The sequence below is a fragment of the Zootoca vivipara genome, chromosome Z2, assembly GCF_965207765.1.
Source record: "Zootoca vivipara chromosome Z2, rZooViv2.hap1.1, whole genome shotgun sequence".
Classification (NCBI taxonomy): domain Eukaryota; kingdom Metazoa; phylum Chordata; class Lepidosauria; order Squamata; family Lacertidae; genus Zootoca; species Zootoca vivipara.
In genome coordinates, this window is record NC_142585.1 from 4732331 (window position 1) to 4755988 (window position 23658).

Here is a 23658-nt window from a genome sequence, read left to right on the forward strand (position 1 = left end):
CTGCGACGGGGTGAGCTCCCGTCACTCGGCCCCAGCTCCTGCCAACCTAGTGGTTCGAAAGCGCGTCAAAGTGCAAGTCGATAAATAGGGAAGGTAAACGGCCTTTCCGTGTGCTGCTCTGGTTCGCCAGAAGCGGCTTTGTCGTGCTGGACACATGACCTGGAAGCTGCACGCCGGCTCCCTCGGCCAATAACGCGAGATGAGCGCCGCAACCCCAGAGTTGGTCACGACTGGACCTAGAATCATAGAATCCTAGAGTTGGAAGAGACCACAAGGGCCATCCAGTCCAACCCCCTGCCAAGCAGGAAACACCATCAAAGCATTCTTGACATAGGCCTGTCAAGCCTCTGCTTAAAGACCTCCAAAGAAGGAGACTCCACCACACTCCTTGGTAGCAAATCCCACTGCCGAACAGCTCTTACCGTCAGGAAGTTCTTCCTAATTTTTAGGTGGCATCTTCTTTTGAATCCATTGCTCCGTGTCCGCTTCTCTGGAGCAGCAGAAAACAATCTAGGTTACCCCCTGTTAGGGAATTTTATAGGGGGGGCACCCAAACGAGGCTTCATTTGGGAATCAAGATTGGCACAAATGCCCTCAAGGGGACCCCGTCTGATCCTACAACACCACTCTAGTATCGCACCAACACGAACCCCTCTTGTTATTTGAGTGAGTATTGTTTATTTCATTTTATCTTCTTTATTTAATCCTTTGTTTGTCGTTTATGTTTATGGTTATGTTTGTTTGTCATTTATATTATGTAATTTTTTATCTTAATAAAGTTTGTTTATATATAAAAAATAAAAATAAATAAAAAAAGATCAAGCCCTGTGTAATAAAGGCTCCCTTTCCTACCCTTTCTCTGTTGCCTGAGACTCTAACCATATTTCTTTATGAATGAATACCGTGTGTCTGTATTTCTAAATGAAACCCCCTTATTGCGACTCTGGCCAAGGGCTCTCAGGGATGCTGGCAACAGCCATAATCCACAATACATTCAGGTACCATCTCCTGCCATTCCCGACCCTCCGAAGCCAGAGGCAATACACACAACTGGACCCATTGTTTTCCCCCGCCAGGTACTCAAGGATCCCCCTCCCATATACTTACTGGTACTTGCTTATCAATGTCCTGGGACATCGTGCATTGTTACCTTATGTTAATCCTGTTAACCTACTGTCTACCTGTATGCTAATGCCCCTTGCCCCTTTTCTGACATTTTACCCTGTCACAAGTGATGTATGCAAGATGATTTCGATGTGCATTATGGGATGGTGGTGGGAACTTTTAAAAGTTCTTGCAGCCCTGTGCACGGGGTTCAGTCTGGCATTGAACCTGCTGCGCAGTAATAATAAACCTTGCTGTTTGCTCCGGATCGTGGCTGGAATCCTTCCTGTTTTTATACTCCGCAACGACCACAGGCCCTGCCTGATGAGCTGGGTGGCTGAGCATTCTCGCACCCAGAATTTTGCCCTAACACTCCCCCCTATAATCTTGAAAATTAGGGGGGGCCTCTTATACACAGATACATCTCCCCCCATTCTCTTAAATCTGAGTCCCCCAAAATAGGGGGGACGTCTGATACACGAGAGCCTCTTATAGATGGGAAAATACGCAACTCGCCACTGAGTGAGACCTTTGTTGCCAAGTGCTGGAAGAGATCTTAGCTCTAAGCTAGATTTTTTCCCAACCTGTCCCCAAGGAAGACGGGTCGCTCTTAGCGATTGAAACCACGCTCTTTCAATAACAAAGCAGGAGCGCGAAACCAGTGAAGACGAGGACGAGGCGGTTTTTTGCTTTCAATAAAGGTTTAGGTTCCGTTTTATTAGGCTGTGCAACAACGTTTGGTAAATCTCCAATACAAGCTACTAACGCAAGAATGAACAACTCGCAGAAGGGAAAACATTTCCTTCCCGTCCCTTCGAGAAACCGGCGTTCAAAAAGTGCTGCTGGCAAAAAACTCATAACAGCAACAAGAGTCTACCTTGAAGGCTTCCAAAGTTAGGTGGGGTAGACTTGATTTCTTTTCCGGCGCCAAACTTGCTTTCGACAAGCAGCTTTTCCAAAGCAGGGCCTTCATATGACTTGGGGGGAAGCCCGAATTCCTACAGCGGAGAATCGGGAGTCTTTCGAGGGTCCTAGGGTTCACAGTTCTGTTCAAAAGCGAGAGAGAAGGAAAGAACTCATAAGAAACGGAAGACAGGGGGGGGGGTTCATTGCAATTAGTTACTGTATTTTCCCCCGTGTGTAAAACTAGGTCCCCCCCCAAAGAATAATGTCCAAAATTGGGTTTCCCCAGCCACTCTGGGCGGCTTCCAACAGAAGAATGAAATAATCGATTACAGATTAAAAGCTGCCTTCAGATGTCTTCTAAAAATCGGGTAGCTGTTTTCCGTTTTGACATCTGATGGGAGGGTGTTCCACAGGGCAGGCGCCACCACCGAGAAGGCCCTCTGCCTGGTTCCCTGCAACTTGGCTTCTCGCATTGAGGGAACCGCCAGAAGGCCCTCGGCGCTGGACCTCAGTGTCTGGGCGGAACGATGGGGGTGGAGACGCTCCTTCAGGTATATTGGACCGAGGCCGTTTAGGGCTTTAAAGGTCAGCATCAACACTTTGAACTGTGCTCGGAGAGGTACTGGGAGCCAATGGAGATCTTTCAAGACCGGTCTCGGTGGCCGCTCCCAGTCACCAGTCTAGCTGCCGCATTCTGCCGCATACTAGGTGCCCCATGATATTCTTGTAAATGGCTCCTCTTCATCCTGGAGAGAAGTGACTAGTGGGGTGCCACAGGGTTCTGTCTTGGGCCCAATCTTATTCAACATCTTTATCAATGACTTGAATGATGGGCTTGAGGGCATCCTGATCAAGTTTGCAGATGACACCAAATTGGGAGGGGTGGCTAATACCCCAGAGGACAGGATCACACTTCAGAATGACCTTAACAGATTAGACAACTGGGCCAAAGCAAATGAGATGAATTTTAACAGGGAGAAATGTAAAGTACTACACTTGGGCAAAAAAAAAATGAAAGGCACAAATACAGGATGGGTGACACCTGGCTTGAGAGCAGTACATGTGAAAAGGATCTAGGAGTCTTGACAGACCACAAACTTGACATGAGCCAGCAGTGTGATGCAGCAGCCAAAAAAGCCAATGCAATTCTGGGCTGCATCAATAGGAGTATAGCATCTAGATCTAGGGAAGTAATAGTACCACTGTATTCTGCTCTGGTCAGTCCTCACCTGGAGTACTGTGTCCAGTTCTGGGCACCACAGTTCAAGAAGGATACTGACAAGCTGGAACGTGTCCAGAGGAGGGCAACCAAAATGGTCAAAGGCCTGGAAACGATGCCTTATGAGGAACCCCCTGCCAAGCAGGAAACGCCATCAAAGCATTCTTGACAGAGGCCTGTCAAGCCTCTGCTTAAAGACCTCCAAAGAAGGAGACTCCACCACACTCCTTGGCAGCAAATCCCACTGCTGAACAGCTCTCACTGTCAGGAAGTTCTTCCTAATGTTGAGGTGGAATCTTCTTTCTTGTAGTTTGAATCCATTGCTCCGTGTCCGCTTCTCTGGAGCAGCAGAAAACAACCTTTCACCCTCCTCTATATGACATCCTTTTATATATTTGAACATGGCTATCATATCACCCCTTAACCTTCTCTTCTCCAGGCTAAACATACCCAGCTCCCTAAGCCGTTCCTCATAAGGCATCGTTTCCAGGCCTTTGACCATTTAATTATTATTATTATTATTATTATTATTATTATTATTATTATTATTATTATTCTGTCGATGCCGCCCAGATGGGCGGGGTAGAAATAAACAAATAAATCATCGCTATCCTCATACCTGATGCGGTCTCTATCGGATTGGTGAAGGAATTCCTGGGACTTCCGTCTTCAAAAGCCAGCCTGGGACTCGCAGGTACAACAGCGGCGTCTTTCAAGCTCTGGGCGGCTTTCTCCGCAGCAATGGTTGTCTTGGGGTGGATGCCGAGGTCAATGATTTCTTCAAAATTCCATGCGGTAGAGTTCCCATTCAGGTTGGACAGAAATCCAGCGGAGCGATCCGCTTCGTTGACGAGCAAGATTTCGGAGTTCTCGGCGACCATGTCCTTTGCTGGGGGGCTGAGAAAAGAGCAGGGTGGATTAAAAGCAATGATTTTTTAAAATAAAAAAATAAAATAAAAAAATAAATCGGATTTTTTAAAAAATTTAAATTGGATTTTTAAAAATAAGATGCTTTTGGAGAGAAAATATTTCTATGATATGATAGCCATGTTCAAATATATAAAAGGATGTCATATAGAGGAGGGTGAAAGGTTGTTTTCTGCTGCTCCAGAGAAGCGGACACGGAGCAATGGATTCAAGCTGCAAGAAATAAGATTCCACCTAAACATGAGGAAGAACTTCCTGACAGTAAGAGCTGTTCGGCAGTGGAATTTGCTGCCAAGGAGTGTGGTGGAGTCTCCTTCTTTGGAGGTCTTTAAGCAGAGGCTTGACAGCCATATGTCAAGAAAGCTTTGATGGCATTTCCTGCTTGGCAGGGGGTTGGACTGGATGGCCCTTTTGGTCTCTTCCAACTCTAGGATTCTATGATTGCTTTCATTCTATGGTTCGATGGTCTCGTCAGAGAGTAAAATTAGTGTTAAACTGCTGCTTTTAAAAGTCTGGAACGGATTCATCCCTTTTGCATGACCTTGGTTGTGGAATGCTTTGATTTTGGAACGGACTTCCGGAATGGGTTAAGTTTGAGAACCAAGGGACCACTGTACAGGGCTGTTTTTTTGGAGGGGGGGCAGGAGTGGGGTCACAACGTACAGTCATACCTCGGTTTGAGTACTTTCAGTTTAAGTACACCTTGGACCCTTACCTTCCAAGTCCCGGACTTCAGAATCCGGGACTGGCAGCCGTGTGACACTGGAAGTTGCGTCGACATAACTTCCGGTGTCGCTTTGCCCTTCTATGGGCACCAAAAATGGCCGCCGCCGGCTTCGAAATTCGCTTGTGCGCATGTCAGGAAGTGCGTCGATGCAACTTCCGGTGTTGCTCTGCCCATCTATGGGCACAAAAAATGGCCGCCGCCGACACCGGAAGTCGCATCTACGCACTTCCGGACATGCGTAGATGCGACTTTTGAAGCCGGTGGCGGCCATTTTTGGTGCCCATAGACGGGCAAATCGGAAAGGAAAAAATGGCCGCCGGCAGGAGAAAATAACGGAGAAAAACGGGAGACGAAGTGATACGGGGACCACCGGGGAAAGGTAAGTAAAAACGGGGGTTTCCCGGGGGAAACGGGGTACTTGGCAGCTATGAGCTTACCTGGCTTCTTTTGCCTGAGTCAAATACATCAAATTCCCACCACCATTGTTCCTCCGGTCAACCTCCTCCTGCTCATCCCCATTTACAAAGACACCATCCGGTTCCATTTTTGATCTCTCTTCTTCCGACGCGGTCCAATCACACACAGCCTCCGGACCATCTTTGAGGGAGGAGTCATATTTTGCTTTTTCTGAAATAGTAGTAGAAATACTAATTATAATAAAAATAATAAGTACGACAAGGTTGTATATTGGAGTACGACAAGGTTGTACTCGTTCCAGAAAAAATGTCTACTTCTGCTTCATTGACTACACAAAAGCCTTTGACTGTGTCGACCACAGCAAACTATGGCAAGTTCTTCAAGAAATGGGAGTGCCTGATCACCTCACCTGTCTCCTGAGAAATCTCTATGTGGGACAAGAAGCTACAATTAGAACTGGATATGGAACAACTGAGTGGTTCAAAATTGGGAAAGGAGTACGACAAGGTTGTATATTGTCTCCCTGCTTATTTAACTTATATGCAGAATTCATCATGCGAAAGGCTGGACTGGATGAATCCCAAACCGGAATTAAGATTGCCGGAAGAAATATCAACAGCCTCAGATATGCAGACGACACAACCTTGATGGAAGAAAGTGAGGAGGAATTCAAGAACCTTGTAATGCGGGTGAAAGAGGAGAGGGCAAAATATGGTCTGAAGCTCAGCATCAAAAAAACCAAGATTATGGCCACTGGTCCCATCACCTCCTGGCAAATAAAAGGGGAATAAATGGAGGCAGTGAGAGATTTTACTTTCTTGGGCTCCTTGATCACTGCAGATGGTGACAGCAGTCACGAAATTAAATGACGCCTGCTTCTTGGGAGAAAAGCAATGACAAACCTAGACAGCATCTTAAAAAGCAGAGACATCACCTTGCCAACAAAGGTCCGTATAGTTAAAGCTATGGTTTTCCCAGTAGTGATGTATGGAAGTGAGAGCTGGACCAGAAAGAAGGCTGATCGCCGAAGAATTGATGCTTTTGAATTATGGTGCTGGAGGAGACTCTTGAGAGTCCCATGGACTGCAAGAAGATCAAGCCTATCCATTCTGAAGGAAATCAGCCCTGAGTGCTCACTGGAAGGACAGATCCTGAAGCTGAGGCTGCAATACTTTGGCCACCTCATGAGAAGAGAAGACTCCCTGGAAAAGACCCTGATGTTGGGAAAGATGGAGGGCACAAGGAGAAGGGGACTCCCTGGAAAAGACCCTGATGTTGGGAAAGATGGAGGGCACAAGGAGAAGGGGACGACAGAGGACGAGATGGTTGGACAGTGTTCTCGAAGCTACGAACTTGAGTTTGACCAAACTGCGGGAGGCAGTGCAAGACAGGAGTGCCTGGCATGCTCTGGTCCATGGGGTCATGGAGAGTCGGACACGACTAAACGACTCAACAACAACAACAAAAGTAAAGTCGAACCTTATCGATTCAACTGAAATCCCTTACCAGGCTGATCTTGCTTTTCGAGGCCCAGCTCGTCGTCTTCTTCGACGCCTTCGTCCTCCTCCTCATTGGACTTGTCCTCGTTCTGCGTGAGAGGAAGCAGAAAGAATCAGTTGCAAGATGTGCTGCTTGTTATAGAATAGTCCTGTGCCCAGCTGGCATCAGAAGAGCATTAAAAGCCATAGGAAACCTTCCTCGAGTTGTCATTCTTGAGAGGAATGGCAGCAAGGTTCAACCTTTCTGTAAAATAAAGGATTTAAAACAAGTCTGATTGAGGCCATATGACACTGGTCCTGAAAGACCAGTGAAGGAGAAACGCCATCCCGGACTGGGGACGGGGACGGAGTCCCCTCTCCCCTGGCACTTCCCTCCCTGCGAGAAGCAAAGTTACAGGGAACCAGGCAGAGGGAACGCCCTCCCAGCAGATGTCAAAGAAATAATAATAATAATAATAATAATAATAATAATAATAATAATAATAATATTTATACCCCGCCCATCTGGCTGGGTTACCCCAGCCACTCTGGGCGACTTCCAACAAAAAATCCATCAAACATTAAAAGCTTCCCTAAACAGGGCTGCCTTGAGATGCCTTCTAAAGGTCTGGTAATTGTTGTTCTCTTTGACATCTGGTGGGAGGGCATTCCACAGGGTGGGCGCCACTACCGAGAAGGCCCTCTGCCTGGTTCCCTGTGACTTGGCTTCTTGCAATGAGGGAAGCGCCAGAAGGCCCTTGACACTGGACCTCAGCGTCCGGGCAGAACGATGGGGGTGGAGACGCTCCTTCAGGTATACTGGACCGAGGCTGTTTAGGGCTTTAAAGGTCAGCACCAACACTTTGAATTGTGCTTGGAAACATACTGGGAGCCAATGTAGGTCTTTCAAGACCGATGTTATGTGGTCTCGGCAGCCGCTCCCAGTCACCAGTCTAGCTGCCGCATTCTGGATTAGTTGTAGTTTCCAGGTCACCTTCAAAGGTAGCCCCATGTAGAGCGTATTGCAGTAGTCCAAGCGAGAGATAACTAGAGCATGCACCACTCTGGCGAGACAGTCTGCAGGCAGGTAGGGTCTCAGCCTGTGTACCAGATGGAGCTGATAGACAGCTGCCCTGGACACAGAATTGACCTGCGCCTCCATGGACAGCTGTGAGTCCAGAATGACTCCCAGGCTGCGCACCTGGTCCTTCAGGGGCACAGTGACCCCATTCAGGACCAGGGAGTCCCCCTCACCCGCCCGCCTCCTGTCCCCGCAAAACAGTACTGTCTTGTCAGGATTCAACCTCAATCTGTTAGCCGCCATCCATCCTCCAACCGCCTCCAGGCACTCACACAGGACCTTCACCACCTTCACTGGTTCTGATTTGAAAGAGAGGTAGAGCTGGGTATCGTCCGCATACTGATGAACACCCAGCCCAAACCCCCTGATGATCTCTCCCAGCGGCTGCATATAGATGTTAAAAAGCATGGGGGAGAGGACAGAACCCTGAGGCACCCCACAAGTGAGAGCCCAGGGGTCTGAACACTCATCCCCCACCACCACTTTCTGAACACGGCCCAGGAGGAAGGAGCAGAACCACTGTATGACAGTGCCCCCAGCTCCCAACCACTCTAGACGGTCCAGAAGGAGGTTATGGTCGATGGTGTCAAAAGCCGCTGAGAGATCCAGCAGAACTAGGAAACAGCTCTCACCTTTTGTCCCTAGCTCTCCGGAGATCATCGACCAGTGCGACCAAGGCAGTTTCAGTCCCATGATGAGGCCTGAATCCCGACTGGAAGGGATCCAAATGGTCCGCTTCTTCCAGGCGTGCTTGGAGTTGTTCAGCAACCACTCGCTCAATCACTTTGCCCAGGAATTGAAGATTTGAGACTGGGCGATAGTTGGCTATATTGGCCACATCTAAAGATGGTTTTTTAACAAGCGGTTTAATAACCGCCTCTTTCAGCAGGTCTGGGAAGGCTCCCTCGCAGAAAGAAGCATTCACCACCCTGCAAAGCCCATCGCCCAGCTGTTCCCGGCTCGCTTTTATAAGCCAGGATGGGCAAGGGTCAAGGAGACAGGTGGTTGGTTTCACTTGTGCAAGCAGCCTGTCCACATCCTCGGAGGATGTTATTGGAATTGATCCCACACAACCTGACTAGACAGGACTCTAGCACTCCCCTGCTCCCACGGTGGAGTCTACCTCTTCCCGAATCTGAGCGACTTTATCTGCAAAATCATTGCAGGAGATCATCCGCTAAATTGGGAACCACCTGAAAGCGTCTCCGGCTGCTGTTTTCTGCAGATGCCACCCCTCCCAATTTGGTGTCGTCTGCAAACTTGCTCAGGATGCCCTCAAGCCCATCATCCTAGTCATTGATAAAGATGTTGAATAAGACTGGGCCCAAGACAGAACCCTGTGGTTCTTCCCACTAGTCACTACTCTCCAGGATGAGGAGGAGCCATTGATGAGCACCCTTTGGGTTCGGTCAGTTAGCCAGTTACAAATCCACTTAGGGGAATTGTCGTCCCAAACATCTGGAGGGCAGGAGTTTGCCTGTGCCTGCAATACAAGGCAAGTATTTGTGCAAAATTGGAGCCAAATGTTTCATTTCTTTTTGCAGACTGTGATGTTTTGTATGAAAATATGTGTAAAATAAACAATAGAAATTCTAATGAAATGAAATGAGATCAGGGCACGGCTGTGGGAGGTCAGAGAAAACAACGTTCTCCTTGCACACTAGCAACAGAAATCAGGCGCCTTAGCCGACGTTGGAAGACATTTACCTTGGTGTCGTTCTGCTCTGCCTTCCGGGTCCTCCTCATTATTTCTTCTATTCTCTGTCCAAGAAAAGTCACACCACTTAGAGAACACCAAGACTCAGTTAATAATAATAATAATAATAATAATAATAATAATAATAATAATAATGTATTCTTGTGACCACGCCCATCTGGCCCTTTCCTTTCGCAGCTTGGAGACCCTTGAATGCAAGCAGGGAGTAGAATCATAGAATCCTAGAGTTGGAAGAGACTCCCAAGGGCCATCCAGTCCAACCTCCTGCCGAGCAGGAAACACCATCAAAGCATTCTTGACATATGCCTGTCATAGAATCATAGAATCATAGAGCTGGAAGAGACCACTAGGGCCATCCAGTCCAACCCCCTGCCAAGCAGGAAACACCATCAAAGTATTCTTGACATATGGCTGTCAAGCCTCTGCTTAAAGACCTCCAAAGAAGAAGGAGACTCCACCACACTCCTTGGCAGCAAATTCCACTGCCGAACAGCTCTTACTGTCAGGAAGTTCTTCCTAATGTTTAGGTGGAATCTTCTTTCTTGTAGTTTGAATCCATTGCTCCGTGTCCGCTTCTCTGGAGCAGCAGAAAACAACCTTTCACCCTCCTCTATATGACATCCTTTTATATATTTGAACATGGCTATCATATCATAGAAATATTTCCCCTCCAAAAGCATCTTATTTTAAAATGCCGAGGGAAAGTCGGGCCAGCATAAATGTCCTATGTTGGGCTGGGATTATTAGCTTTGTAACATAGTTGACCCTATTATCTAAGATATTTAAATCACAGAACATGGGGGAGCAAACTCTATTTGCAGCTGCCACAAGGTTTTCATCAAAGCATTCCTGACAGATGGCTGTCAAGACTCCGCTTAAAGACCTCCAAAGGAGGAGACTCCACCACACTCCTTGGCAGCAAATTCCACTGCCGAACAGCTCTCACTGTCAGGAAGTTCTTCCTAATGTTGAGGTGGAATCTTCTTTCTTGTAGTTTGAATCCATTGCTCCGTGTCCGCTTCTCTGGAGCAGCAGAAAACAACCTTTTACCCTCCTCTATATGACATCCTTTGATATATTGGAACATGGCTATCATATCACCCCTTCACCTTCTCTTCTCCAGGCTAAACATACCCAGCTCCCTAAGCCGTTCCTCATAAGGCATCGTTTCCAGGCCTTTGACCATTTTGGTTGCCCTCCTCTGGACACGTTCCAGCTTGTCAGTATCCTTCTTGAACTGTGGTGCCCAGAACTGGACACAGTACTCCACGTTACGTCTGAGCAGAGCAGAATACAGTGGTTAAGGGGTGATATGATAGCCATGTTCAAATATACCGTATAAAAGGATGTCAAATAGAGGAGGGAGAAAGGTTGTTTTCTGCTGCTCCAGAGAAGCGGACACGGAGCAATGGATTCAAACTACAAGAAAGAAGATTCCAATATATAAAAGGATGTCATATAGAGGAGGGTAAAAGGTTGTTTTCTGCTGCAAATCAGAAAAAAGGGGGGAAATGGCTGCCGGCAGTTGAAAATAACGGAGAAAAACGGGAGACGAAGTGATACGGGGGACCACCGGGAAAAGGTCAGTAAAAACGGGGGTTTCCCGGGGAAAACGGGGTACTTGGCAGCTATGCACCCAGCAGCTGCATGTGGAGGAGCGGAGACGCGAACCCGATTCCCGAGATTACGAGTCTACCGCTCTTAACCGCTATACCACACTGGCTCTTAACCACTACATCACACTGAAGGAAAGGATTGAGAGCAACAAAGGCAGGAGTCTCACCTTTTTCCTCTGCAGCCGCTCTTGCTTGTTCTGCTGCACGATCCACTCCCGTTCCCGACGCTGTTTCTCGGCTTCCTTCAGAGCTGTTGCCTCCGCCTCTTCTCGCTAAAGTTGGGGGGGGGGAGAGAGAGAGGAATCACTGGCGGAACCCTTCCGTTCCCAAAACCCCACCCGAAAGGAAATAGCAAAACAGGGACAGCTCTCCAAAATGCAAGATGTCCAGCGCGTTGCAAGAGATTCCGTCAACGGGGTCTCCGGAAAATCTGGCACGTCGCTCGGGGAGACAGGCGAACTAATGCCAGTGTGTACTGCAAGAAGCAAAGATCGCCAGTGTCGAAGCGACGATCCTTCAACCTCAACTCTGGAACGGTCATGTTGTGCATCGCCTTCCAAAGCAACGCCTCCCTTCCAAACTTAAAAATGGAAAGCGGGCTAGACAATGCTACCATTCAGTGGATTTGTAACTGGCTGGCGGACCGAACCCAAAGGGTGCTCATCAGTGGCTCCTCCTCATCCTGGAGAGTAGTGACTAGTGGGGTGCCACAGGGTTCTGTCTTGGGCCAAGTCTTATTCAACATCTTGATCAATGACTTGGATGATGGGCTTGAGGGCATCCTGAGCAAGTTTGCAGACGACACCAAATTGGGAGGGGTGGCTAACACCCCAGAGGACAGGATCACACTTCAGAATGACCTTAACAGATTAGAGAAATGGGCCAAAGCAAACAAGATGAATTTTAACAGGGAGAACTGTAAAGTACTACACTTGGGCAAAAAAAATAAAAATGAAAGGCACAAATACAGGGTGGGAGACACCTGGCTGGAGAGCAGTACATGTGAAAAGGATCTAGGAGTCCTGGTGGACCACAAACTTGACATGAGTCAACAGTGTGATGCAGTAGCTCAAAAAGCCAATGCAATTCTGGGCTGCATCAATAGGAGTATAGCGTCTAGATCAAGGGAAGTAATAGTACCACTGTATTCTGTATTTTAGAAGCCTAAAATGAAATGGTTGGACAGTGTTCTCGAAGCTAGCAACACGAGTTTGACCAAACTGTGGGAGGCAGTGGAAGACAGGAGTGCCTGGCGTGCTCTGGTCCGTGGGGTCACGAAGAGTCGGACACGACTAAACAACAACAACAAAATGAAAATTAAGATCCATTGGATCCTGGGACAGCTGCCGTCAATCCCCCAAAGGGTGCTTTTTGCAGACTGCTGAGCATCCCAGAGACCTAAAATATTTCCCAGTATCTAGCCTCTTTCCACTCTGTGCCGTGAGTCCAAACCTGAAGTTGGAGCTCAGCCATCTTCTCTTGCTCCTCCTGCCTTTGGGGCTCCTCTTCCCCTGCCCTCCGCTCATCTTCCGGTTCCCGAAGGGCCTCTTCCAGCTGGGCCTGCTTCTCGAGGGTTCGCATGGCGACTTCTTCCTTTCTGATCCTGTTCCAAATAAATCGACAGCAGCTCAGATCCTTCCTTTTACACAGGGTGGATAAAAATCAATGCTTTTAAAATCATCATCATCATATTTTGTAAAATTTAAATCAGACCTTTTTCATAGAATCATAGAATAGTAGAGTTGGAAGAGACCACAAGGGCCATCCAGTCCAACCCCCTGCCGAGCAGGAAACACCATCAAAGCATTCTTGACATATGCCTGTCAAGCCTCTGCTTAAAGACCTCCAAAGAAGGAGACTCCACCACACTCCTTGGTAGCAAATTCCACTGCCGAACAGCTCTTACTGTCAGGAAGTTCTTCCTAATGTTTAGGTGGAATCTTCTTTCTTGTAGTTTGAATCCATTGCTCCGTGTCCGCTTCTCTGGAGCAGCAGAAAACAGATTTAAATTTCTTTTTACAAATGTTTTCAATTTTCTTTTGGAGGAAAGAAAACCTTTCCAAAGATTTTCCCTTTAAGTTACATTCTAGTCAACAACCATTAAAGGATCTAGGAGTCTTGGCAGACCACAAACTTGACATGAGTCAGCAGTGTGATGCAGCAGCTAAAAAAGCTACACTTGGCTAAAAAAGTACTACACTTGGGCAAAAAAAATGGAAGGCACAAATACAGGATGGGAGACACCTGGCTTGAGAGCAGTACATGTGAAAAGGATCTAGGAGTCCTGGTAGACCACAAACTTGACATGAGTCAGCAGTGTGATGCAGCAGCTAAAAAAGCCAATGCAATTCTGGGCTGCATCAATAGGAGTATAGCGTCTAGATCGAGGGAAGTAATAGTACCACTGTATTCTGCTCTGGAAGAGGAAGAACTTCCTGACAGTATGAGCTGTTCGGCAGTGGAATTTGCTGCCAAGGAGTGTGGTGGAGTCTCCTTCTTTGGAGGTCTTTAAGCAGAGGCTTGACAGCCATATGTCAAGAATGCTTTGATGGTGTTTCCTGCTTGGCAGGGGGTTGGACTGGATGGCCCTTGTGGTCTCTTCCAACTCTATGATTCTAGGATTTCTTGATAAAAAGTTGTGTGATTTGGAATTTTTGCTTGTTTGCTTTTTGGTGTATAATGTTCTTATGCTCAATAACGTTTTTCAATAATAATAATAATAATAATAATAATAATAATAATAATAATAATAATAAAATGCATACCAGAGGTTTAGTTGGAAAACCATTAGTCGAGGAGGAGGGAAGTCTTAGGCTGAAAGAGCCAAATGGTTTTATAATTTGTATACAAGGCTTTTGTTCAGGGAGGCTTTTAATGTTTAATAGATCACTGTGTTTTATTTTTCTGTTGGAAGCCGCCCAGAGTGGCTGGGGAAACCCAGCCAGATGGGCGGGGTATAAATTGTATAACATCACTTATCATATGAATGTACCCCAGTGCTTTATTATTATTATTATTATTATTATTATTATTATTATTATTATTAGGGACCCAGGTGGCGCTGTGGGTTAAACCACAGAGTCTCTAGGGCTTGCTGATCAGAAGGTCGGTGGTTCGAATCCCTGCGACGGGGTGAGCTCCCATTGCTCGGTCCCAGCTCCTGCCCACCTAGCAGTTCGGAAGCACATCAAAGTGCAAGTAGATAAATAGGGGAAGTAAACGGCGTTTCCGTGCGCTGCTCTGGTGCGCCAGAAGCGGCTTAGTCATGCTGGCCACATGACCCGAAAGCTGTCTGCGGACAAACGCCGGCTCCCTCGGCCTATAGAGCGAGATGAGCACCGCAAGCCCAGAGTCGGTCACTACTGGACCTGATGGTCAGGGGCCCCTTTACCTTTATTATTATTACCAATCAATCAATCAAAATTTTATTGCATTAGCCGGTTGGCCATAGCACATAACACACAAAACATTAATAATAATAATAATAATAATAATAATAATAATAATAATAATAGCAGCGGTAACCTACTGCTATTATACAGAACATATAAAACACTTACAAAACGTTGGATATAAAAACATGCGATATAAAACAGAATTTGGTAAAAAAAAACTAGGATGCATCATGTGTGTTTTGTCCACTGGGGAACGTTTAGTGAAATCCGCGTCTAGTTAGCCAGTCGAGAGAGCTCTGAGTTTCAGGGCCTGCAAGATATAGATGGGCCTGCAAGATATTATTATTACAAGATGGATGTTTGGTTGGAAAATATTGGGAAAAACCAATAAAAATTACACACACACACACAAACAAGTACCTTTCTGCCTCTTCTCTTTGAGCTCTCTCCTGGTCTTCCCGCTCCCTCTGTTCCCTTGCAAGACGGCGCTTCTCTGCCAATATCCTCGCCGCCTCTTCGGCCGTCGTGGTTGCCAGAGTGGTTTTGCTACTTGCATCTGGGAAAAGAAGGGGTCCGAATGAAAAGGGTGCCTTTTATTAAGTCATGCATCCTGTCTAGCCTGCGACAGCCAAAGGTTTGTTATGTTGTATCAGATGGGATGTTATGTTTGGGAAACATTTGCAAAAACCAATACACACACACACACACACACACACACACACACACACACACACACACATACACTCCTGTCAACCTAGCAGTTTGAAAGCACGTCAAAGTGCAAGTAGATAAATAGGTAGCGCTCCAGCGGGAAGGTAAACGGCGTTTCCGTGCGCTGCTCTGGTTCGCCAGAAGCGGCTTGGTGATGCTGGCCACATGACCCGGAAGCTATATGCCAACTCCCTCGGCCAGTAAAGTGAGATTGAGCGCCGCAACCCCAGTCGTCCGCGACTGGACTTAATGGTCAGGGGTCCCTTTACCTAAACATTAGGAAGAACTTCCTGACAGTAAGAGCTGTTCGGCAGTGGGATTTGCTGCCAAGGAGTGTGGTGGAGTCTCCTTCTTTGGAGGTCTTTGGGCAGAGGCTTGACAGCCATCTGTCAGGAATGCTTTGATGGTGTTTCCTGCTCGGCAGGGGGTTGGACTGGATGGCCCTTGTGGTCTCTTCCAACTCTACGATTCTATGATTTTAAAAATTCGATTAAAAAACATTGACTTTTATCCACCTGGATAAAGACATTGGGTAGTGAGAAGTGCTTCTTGCTGAGATCCTGGTGTACCGCCATCAGTTAACCATGCTGGGGAACATGACCTGTGGTTCTAACTTAGTATAAGGCAAGCTTATATAGGGACCTAGTAAGCTGCCATCTACCAAGTCAGACCACTAGCTCAGCAGTGTCCAAACCAGGGGTCAGCAAGCTTTTTCAGCAGGGGGACAGTCCGCTGTCCCTCAGACCTTGTGGGGGGCCGGACTATATTTTGAGAAAAAACGAACGCATTCCTATGCCCCACAAATAACCCAGAGATGCATGTCAAAACACGCTGATTCCTGGACCATCAGAAGGCAATGGGGCCATTAAGCAAGGCCTTTGACAAGGTGCCCCATGATATTCACGGTCTGTGAGCACCTAGAAAGGAATGCTGTGATCACTAAAAGTCAGCTGGGTTTCTGAAAAATAAGTCATGTCAGATTAATCTGATCTCATTTTTTGACAGAATTACAAGCCTGGTAGATGAAGGGAACGCTGTGGATGTAGCCTATCTTGATTTCAGCAAGGCCTTTGACAAGATGCCCCATGATATTCTTGTAAAGAAGCTGGTAAAATGCGGGCTAGACAACGCTACCATTCAATGGATTTGTAACTGGCTTACTGACTGAACCCAAAGGGTGCTCATCAATGGCTCCTCCTCATCCTGGAGAGTAGTGACTAGTGGGGTGTCACAGGGTTCTGTCTTGGGCCCAGTCTTATTCAACATCTTTATCAATGACTTGGATGATGGGCTTGAGGGCATCCTGAGCAAGTTTGCAGACGACACCAAATTGGGAGGGGTGGCTAATACCCCAGAGGACAGGATCACACTTCAAAATGACCTTAACAGATTAGACAACTGGGCCAAAGCAAACAAGATGAATTTTAACAAGGAGAAATGTAAAGTACTACACTTGGGCAAACATTGACTTTAATGCTTGGCAGGGGGTTGGACTAGATGGCCCTTGTGGTCTCTTCCAACTCTATGATTCCATGATTAGTTTGCCTACCCATGCTTTTTTAGGAGCTTGTCTCCATGACTTCAGAACGACTACAACTATAGGGAACGTAGACTTACATTGGACCAACCGTCCAGGTCCATTTCCTGCAGGGAAGGGAAGTGAGAGGGACAACTCATTCCGGAACCCCACGCGCCCTGCAGCAAAATCTTAATTTTTTCCCCTATCTATATCCTCCCTGCCACCCCAACCAACTCTTTCTGGTGTCCAAGAACAATTTTAGTTGCCAACCCCTTGTTAAACTTTCCCTGCATTCTTTGTGAATTTAAGACTGTAAAGCAACTAAGAGACTTGTAGAACTTCTAGCTGCTCCTGGGCTCAAACGTTTCTTGCTCTCAAGTTTGAATAATGCAGAACCCACGCAGATCAACTCACCGGCCCTTATCCTATAGAACATGTCACACAATACAGTGGTACCTCGCAAGACGAATACCTTGCTAGACGAAAGCGTCTAGCGATTCTTTGTTAATAATAATAATAATAATAATAATAATAATAATAATAATTTATTATTATTTATACCCCGCGCATCTGGCCATGTTCCCCCAGCCACTCTGGGCGGCTTCCAACAAAATATTAAAATACAGAAATCCATCAAACATTAAAAGCTTCCCCAAACAGGGCTGCCTTGAGATGCCTTCTAAAGGTCTGGTAATTGTTGTTCTCTTTGACCTCTGGCGGGAGGGCGTTCCACAGGGTGGGTGCCACCACCGAGAAGGCCCTCTGCCTGGTTCCTTGTAACTTGGCTTCTTGCAATGAGGGAAGCGCCAGAAGGCCCTTGACACTGGACCTCAGTGTCCGGGTAGAACGATGGGGGTGGAGACGCTCCTTCAGGTATACTGGACCGAGGCCGTTTGTGGTCTCGGCGGCCGCTCCCAGTCACCACTCTAGCTGCCGCATTCTGGATTAGTTGTAGTTTCCGGGTCACTTTCAAAGGTAGCCCCACGTAGAGCGCATTGCAGTAGTCCAAGCGGGAGATAACCAGAGCATACACTACTCTGGTGAGACAGTCCGCGGACAGGTAGGGTCTCAGCCTGCGTACCAGATGGAGCTGATAGACAGCTGCCCTGGACACAGAATTGACCTGCGCCTCCATGGACAGCTGTGAGTCCAAAATGACTCCCAGGCTGCGCACCTGGTCCTTCAGGGGCACAGTTACCCCATTCAGGACCAGGGAGCATCCACCTGCCTCCTGTCCCCCAAAAACAGTACTTCTGTCTTGTCAGGATTCATCCTCAATGTGTTAGCTGCCATCCATCCTCCAACCACCTCCAGGCACTCACACAGGACCTTCACCGCCTTCACTGGTTCTGATTTGAAAGAGAGGTAGAGCTGGGTATCATCCGCATACTGATGAACACCCAGCCCAAACCCCCTGATGATCTCTCCCAGCGGCCGCATGTAGATGTTAAAAAGCATGGGGGAGAGGACCGAACCCTGAGGCACCCCACAAGTGAGAGCCCAGGGGTCTGAACACTCATCCCCCACCACCAGTTTCTGAACACGGCCCAGGAGGAAGGAGCGGAACCACTGTATGACAGTGCCCCCAAGACGGGAGCTTTCTTGTTGCCTCGCAAGACGGAGCTTTCTACGGCCGTGTCTTGCAAGACAAAAAAAAAGGCACTTTTTTGCCGTCTGCCATTTCTTTCCGCAAGACGAAAATTTTGTAAGACGGCACGACCCGCGGGACGAATTGTTTTCGTCTTGCGCGGTACCACTGTATCGCGTATTTTTCTGTCTATAAGACGCCCCTGTGTACAAGATGCCCCCTATTTGGGGGGGGGACTCCAAATTAAGGAAACACCCTTCAGCACTACCTGTGTACATAGCTGCCAAGTCTCCCGTATTCCCCAGGAAACCCCCGTTTTCCCAGCTGTTCCCAGCCGGAAAAAAACGGATTTTTTTTTGTTTCCCCCCGGTTTATTCTGGCGCAGCGGCCATTTTGAAACTGGGCGGAGCATGCTCAGAAGCGACTTTTGATGCTGCTTTGCCCAGTTCCAAAATGGCCGCAGCGCGACTTCTGGTGCGGTGGCCATTTTGGAACAGGGCAGAGCAGCATCAAAAGTCACTCCTGAGCATGCGCCGCCCAGTTCCAAAATGGCGGCGGCGCTACTTCCAGTCTGCTACTTCTGGTCCGGTCCCTTCTTTTTCAGGCAGGAACTTGGCAGCTACGTCTGTGTACAAGATGAGCCTAATGTTTTTTTGGGGGGAAACCCCTAGTGTTATACACAGAAAAACACAGTACAGCATGGAGAGTGCTACTGTTCTAAATCTTCAAGACGTTTGGGAGGCCCACCCATGTTTTAATACGCACGACACTTGCTGAGATGCGGCTAAAATAAGAGAAGACTGCTCTGTGCATTCAAAGAGACACTTTTTTATTGCCAAAGGTCACACATGTACACCACTGGAGACAAATTTCTAGCGTTGCTTTTGGATTTCAAGCGGTGGGGCAATATAAAGTATCAAATTGAGGAAAGGAGACGTCGGAATCGGACGGTGCCGAGCATTCCAAGCCACACGACCGCAGCATTATAAATGCGCGAGGCCGCCACAATCTCTTCCCTGGCTGTTCACAGCTATGGGTGCGTCAGGGGGAAGAGCTGGTCCCTGTCGATAAATGGTGCCTTTTATGGGTCCGAGCGCACAAGGCCTGCTCTGGAAAGGCCGGGCGACCTCGGGTCTCGTTCAGCCGTAGTATTCGGGGCCGTTGCGAGGAGCGTGGCCGGGATGAGGCAGGGTGCTAAAGTGGCGCGAGAGGTCGGCTAGGTGCGTGTTCAGCACCCGGAGCTCCTGGCTGATGTTGTCGACGCTGCAGCGCATGGTTTGAAAGGTGTGGAGCAGTTTCTCCAGCATGTAGGGCTCCGTCGCCGCGGTTGCCGGCTGGTTATTTGGCAACCTCCGACTGATGGTGGAACGGGACGTATAAATATAGCTCGAGCCAGTCCTCTGAGGGGATGGGAAACTAAAGCACCGGAGAGGGCTAACAGCCGCCCCATCTCCCTGCCGTGAAGCCTCCAGAGCAAAGTTGCGTGGGAAACCCCCGTGAGCTCCCTGGTCTTCCCCGAGATCCCGAGGTGGAGGGAGCATGCTTGAGGAGTATGCGCCGTCCATTAAATCGGTGTGGAAAGGGGCGGTAGGCGCATCGCCTGAGGAGCGAGAGGGAGCGCGGATCCGGGACATGGGATCGAATCCGAAAAGGATCTTCCTTGCGGCGGAGGAGGCGGGCTGGAAATCCTGAGGGCAGAAAGGCGAGGCAGCGGGAGGCGAGGGGCCGAAGACGGAGGGCGGCAACTCCGGTAGGAAGGTGTAGGAGGACGGCGGCTCTGCAAAGGAAAACATGCGGGTCTGAAGCCGGGGCGTATTTTGCGCAGGGCGTGAAATAGTGTCGACACGTGACATTGAGCGTGCTCTACGTAGTAGCAAAGGGGAGGGGAAGACAAACCGTGGAGACTTGTACGAGACTAGCAGGGACGTCCAACTCTCAGAAGACGGCGATCTACTCACAGTGTAAATGAAAAAACTGGCAGAGATTGACCCGCTTTGGGCCAAAGTTGTTGAGCTTTTATTTCTCAGAAGCAAACGAATGAATGGAAAGGAATAGATGGATGAAGGAAACCTAATATATGAATGAATGAAATGGAAGATATGAAACGGAATATATGAATGAATGAAATGGAATATATGAAACGGAATATATGAATGAATGGAACTGAAGGAGCATTATTTCTCAGAAGCAAACAAATGAATGGAAAGGAATAGATGGATGAAGGAAACGGAAGATATGAATGAATGAAACATGAATGAATGAAATGGAATATATGAATGAATGAAATAGAAGATATGAAACAGAATATATGAATGAATGAAAAGGAATATATGAAATGGAATATATGAATGAATGGAACTGAAGGAGCATTGTTTCTCAGAAGCAAACAAATGAATGGAAAGGAATAGCTGGATGAATGAAATGGAATATATGGATGAATGAAATGGAAGATATGAAACGGAATATATGAATGAATGAAATGGAAGATATGACACGGAATATATGAATGAATGGAACTGAAGGAGCATTATTTCTCAGAAGCAAACAAATGAATGGAAAGGAATAGATGGATAAAGGAAACGGAATATATGAAGGAATGAAATTGAAGATATGAAACGGAATATATGAATGAATGAAATGGAAGATATGAAATGGAATATATGAATGAATGGAACTGAAGGAGCATTATTTCTCAGAAGCAAACAAATGAATGGAAAGGAATAGATGGATTAATGAAATGGAAGATATGAAACGGAATATATGAATGAATGGAACTGAAGGAGCATTATTTCTCAGAAGCAAACGAATGAATGGAAAGGAATAGATGGATGAAGGAAATGGAAGATATGAATGAATGAAACATGAATGAATGAATGAAATGGAATATATGAATGAATGAAATGGAAGATATGAAACAGAATATATGAATGAATGAAATGGAATATATGAAACGGAATATATGAATGAATGGAACTTAAGGAGCATTATTTCTCAGAAGCAAACGAATGAATAAAAAGGAATAGATGGATGAATGAAATGGAAGATATGAAACGGAATATATGAATGAATGAAATGGAAGATATGAAATGGAATATATGAATGAATGGAACTGAAGGAGCATTATTTCTCAGAAGCAAACGAATGAATGGAAAGGAATAGATGGATGAAGGAAACGGAAGATATGAATGAATGAAACATGAATGAATGGAATGGAATATATGAATGAATGAAACGGAATATATGAATGAATGGAACTGAAGGAGCATTGTGATATGCACAGAACATAATCAAAAGTCTATTATATAAAACGCAGCTTAAGGCCCCGAATCTGCAGTCCGATCGTGGAACTTAATCGGATGGCCCACTTTTTCCTGCTAGGAAGCAAAAGCCGCTGAGCTTTTTGGGAAAGGCAAAATGGTTGAGCTTTTTTTTTTTTAAGGAAGCCAACGTTTTTAGGCTTTTCTTTGGAAGCCACAGTGCTTGAGCTTTTTTTTTTTTTTTTTAGGAAAGGAAGCAGCAGTTGAGCTTTTTTAAATTCTTTTTTATTTTGGGGACAAGGAGACCAGCCAGGAACACCCCACGATCGACCAGGAGATCGCGATCTACCTGTTGGACGTACCTGACGTAACACTGAGCGTGCTCTACGTAATAGCTGAGGAGCAGGGGAGAAGAACGATTTTAAGACTTGCGCTAGAGGGGTTAGTCGTACAACAATCGGCCTCAAGCATTAAACCTGGAGGGAAGCCCTCCAGGAGAATCATGCGTCCAAATCGCGTGCATTTGACATCGAATTTAGCAGCCAAGCAACCCAACTCACCTGTGGCTGTTCGTAGAGAGAGATGCCTCCTTTTTTCTGCTAAGGTAGCCCCTTCTCCGGGGAGACAAATGCCCAGGACATCTCCTCCGAAATGTCTCTTTTTTGAGAGGTGACAAGAGGGTGTGTCCATCCTGCTCGGAGGGTTGGAGGACGTGCTCCTTTGCGCAGCGGGGCAAGGAGGGGAGATGATTGAGGCCTTCATTCCGCATTGATTCCCCCCCAGGGGGGGGGGAACCAATAAGCAACTGCACACACAATGAAACCAACTTTTCAGGGGAACTTCCTACGCTGTTCTTCCTACACTGACTTCCTAAGTCGGAGGTCGCAACGCCTGAGAAATCCATCCCCCCCCCCTTCGTATTAGTAGGACCACAAACTTCAGAAGTGCCAATTGAGCGCAATTCCAGAGGCATCAGGCATGGGAAATAAGAGATATATTTGCTCCTTGATATTCAAACTGAGCCTTGTTCCCAAATGTTGCAATACAGTCAGAGCGTTGGTTTTCATAGAATCATAGAGTTTCTATGATTAACTTTCGAGGGCACGATGCAGTTAGTTTTTGAGGCGAGAGACCGCTTGATACAAAGAGCTAAATTCCGTTCCCCAAAATAGTCCATTTTGTACTGCACAAAGTATGTGGACAGTGGCATGCAAGAATTAAACTTAAACAGAAAAGACTACTGTGCTGAAAACACTGGTATGGACAAGGTTGAGGCTTGACAGACATATGTCAAGAATGCTTGGATGGTGTTTCCTGCTTGGCAGGGGGTTGGACTGGATGGCCCTTGGGGTCTCTTCCAAATCTATGATTCTATGATTCTAAGTACGAGGTAAGATGTGGTTATGCTGGGGAAGTCAACAAGGGAATAACAGAACATAGGCCTTTTGGGCAAATCAGTATCAATCTGTAGAAGTGAGGATTACCCTATTTTCCTGGGTATAAGACGCCCCCATGTCTAAGACGACCCCCATTTGTTTGAAGCCAAAATTAAGAAATAAATAACAGCAACATTCTGTGTGCAAGACAACCCCCAATTTCAAACTCTTTTGGGGTGTGTGGCGCTGTGGGTTAAACCCACAGGGCTTGCTGATCAAAAGGCCTGCGGTTCAAATCCCCGCGACGGGGTGAGCTCCCGTCGCTCGGTCCCAGCTCCTGCCAACCTAGCAGTTCGAAAGTACCTCAAAGTGCAAGTAGATAAATAGGTACCACTCCGGCGGGAAGGTAAACGGTGTTTCCGTGTGCTGCTCTGGTTCGCCAGGAGCGGCTTTGTCATGCTGGCCACATGACCCGGAAGCTGTACGCCGGTTCCCTCGGCCAGTAAAGCGAGATGAGCGCCACAACCCCAGTCGGTCACGACTGGGCCTAATGGTCGGGGTACCAATGCTGTCATTTTATGGATCCACTAGTGTCATTGAGCCCGTTAAATAAACGAGCG

The 23658-nt window shown here is 47.1% G+C and overlaps 2 protein-coding genes across 29 annotated transcripts in view; both read right to left on the reverse strand.

Annotated features, from left to right (window-relative positions):
- Positions 1–1786: 1786 nt before the first annotated feature.
- Positions 1787–23658, reverse strand: part of MAP7D3 (MAP7 domain containing 3) — a 62306-nt gene continuing 40434 nt past the window's right edge. For all 28 annotated transcript variants that reach the window (XM_088665217.1, XM_088665210.1, XM_088665212.1 and 25 more), the window contains 8 exons: positions 15008–15143; positions 12645–12795; positions 11360–11464; positions 9567–9620; positions 6807–6888; positions 5321–5510; positions 3849–4126; positions 1787–2150 (listed from right to left, as the gene is read on the reverse strand). In XM_088665217.1, the coding sequence (XP_088521343.1) occupies positions 2143–2150; positions 3849–4126; positions 5321–5510; positions 6807–6888; positions 9567–9620; positions 11360–11464; positions 12645–12795; positions 15008–15143 (1004 nt within the window). In that variant the 3' untranslated portion in view covers positions 1787–2142. The remainder of the gene's footprint in view (positions 2151–3848; positions 4127–5320; positions 5511–6806; positions 6889–9566; positions 9621–11359; positions 11465–12644; positions 12796–15007; positions 15144–23658) is intronic.
- On the reverse strand, positions 19213–22566 carry LOC148686538 (uncharacterized). The gene is made up of 2 exons (XM_088665234.1): positions 22223–22566; positions 19213–20182 (listed from the first exon to the last, which is right to left on the reverse strand). Exons 1-2 carry the CDS (start codon positions 22422–22424, stop codon positions 19545–19547), a joined length of 840 nt encoding a protein of 279 aa, XP_088521360.1. The 5' UTR covers positions 22425–22566; the 3' UTR covers positions 19213–19544.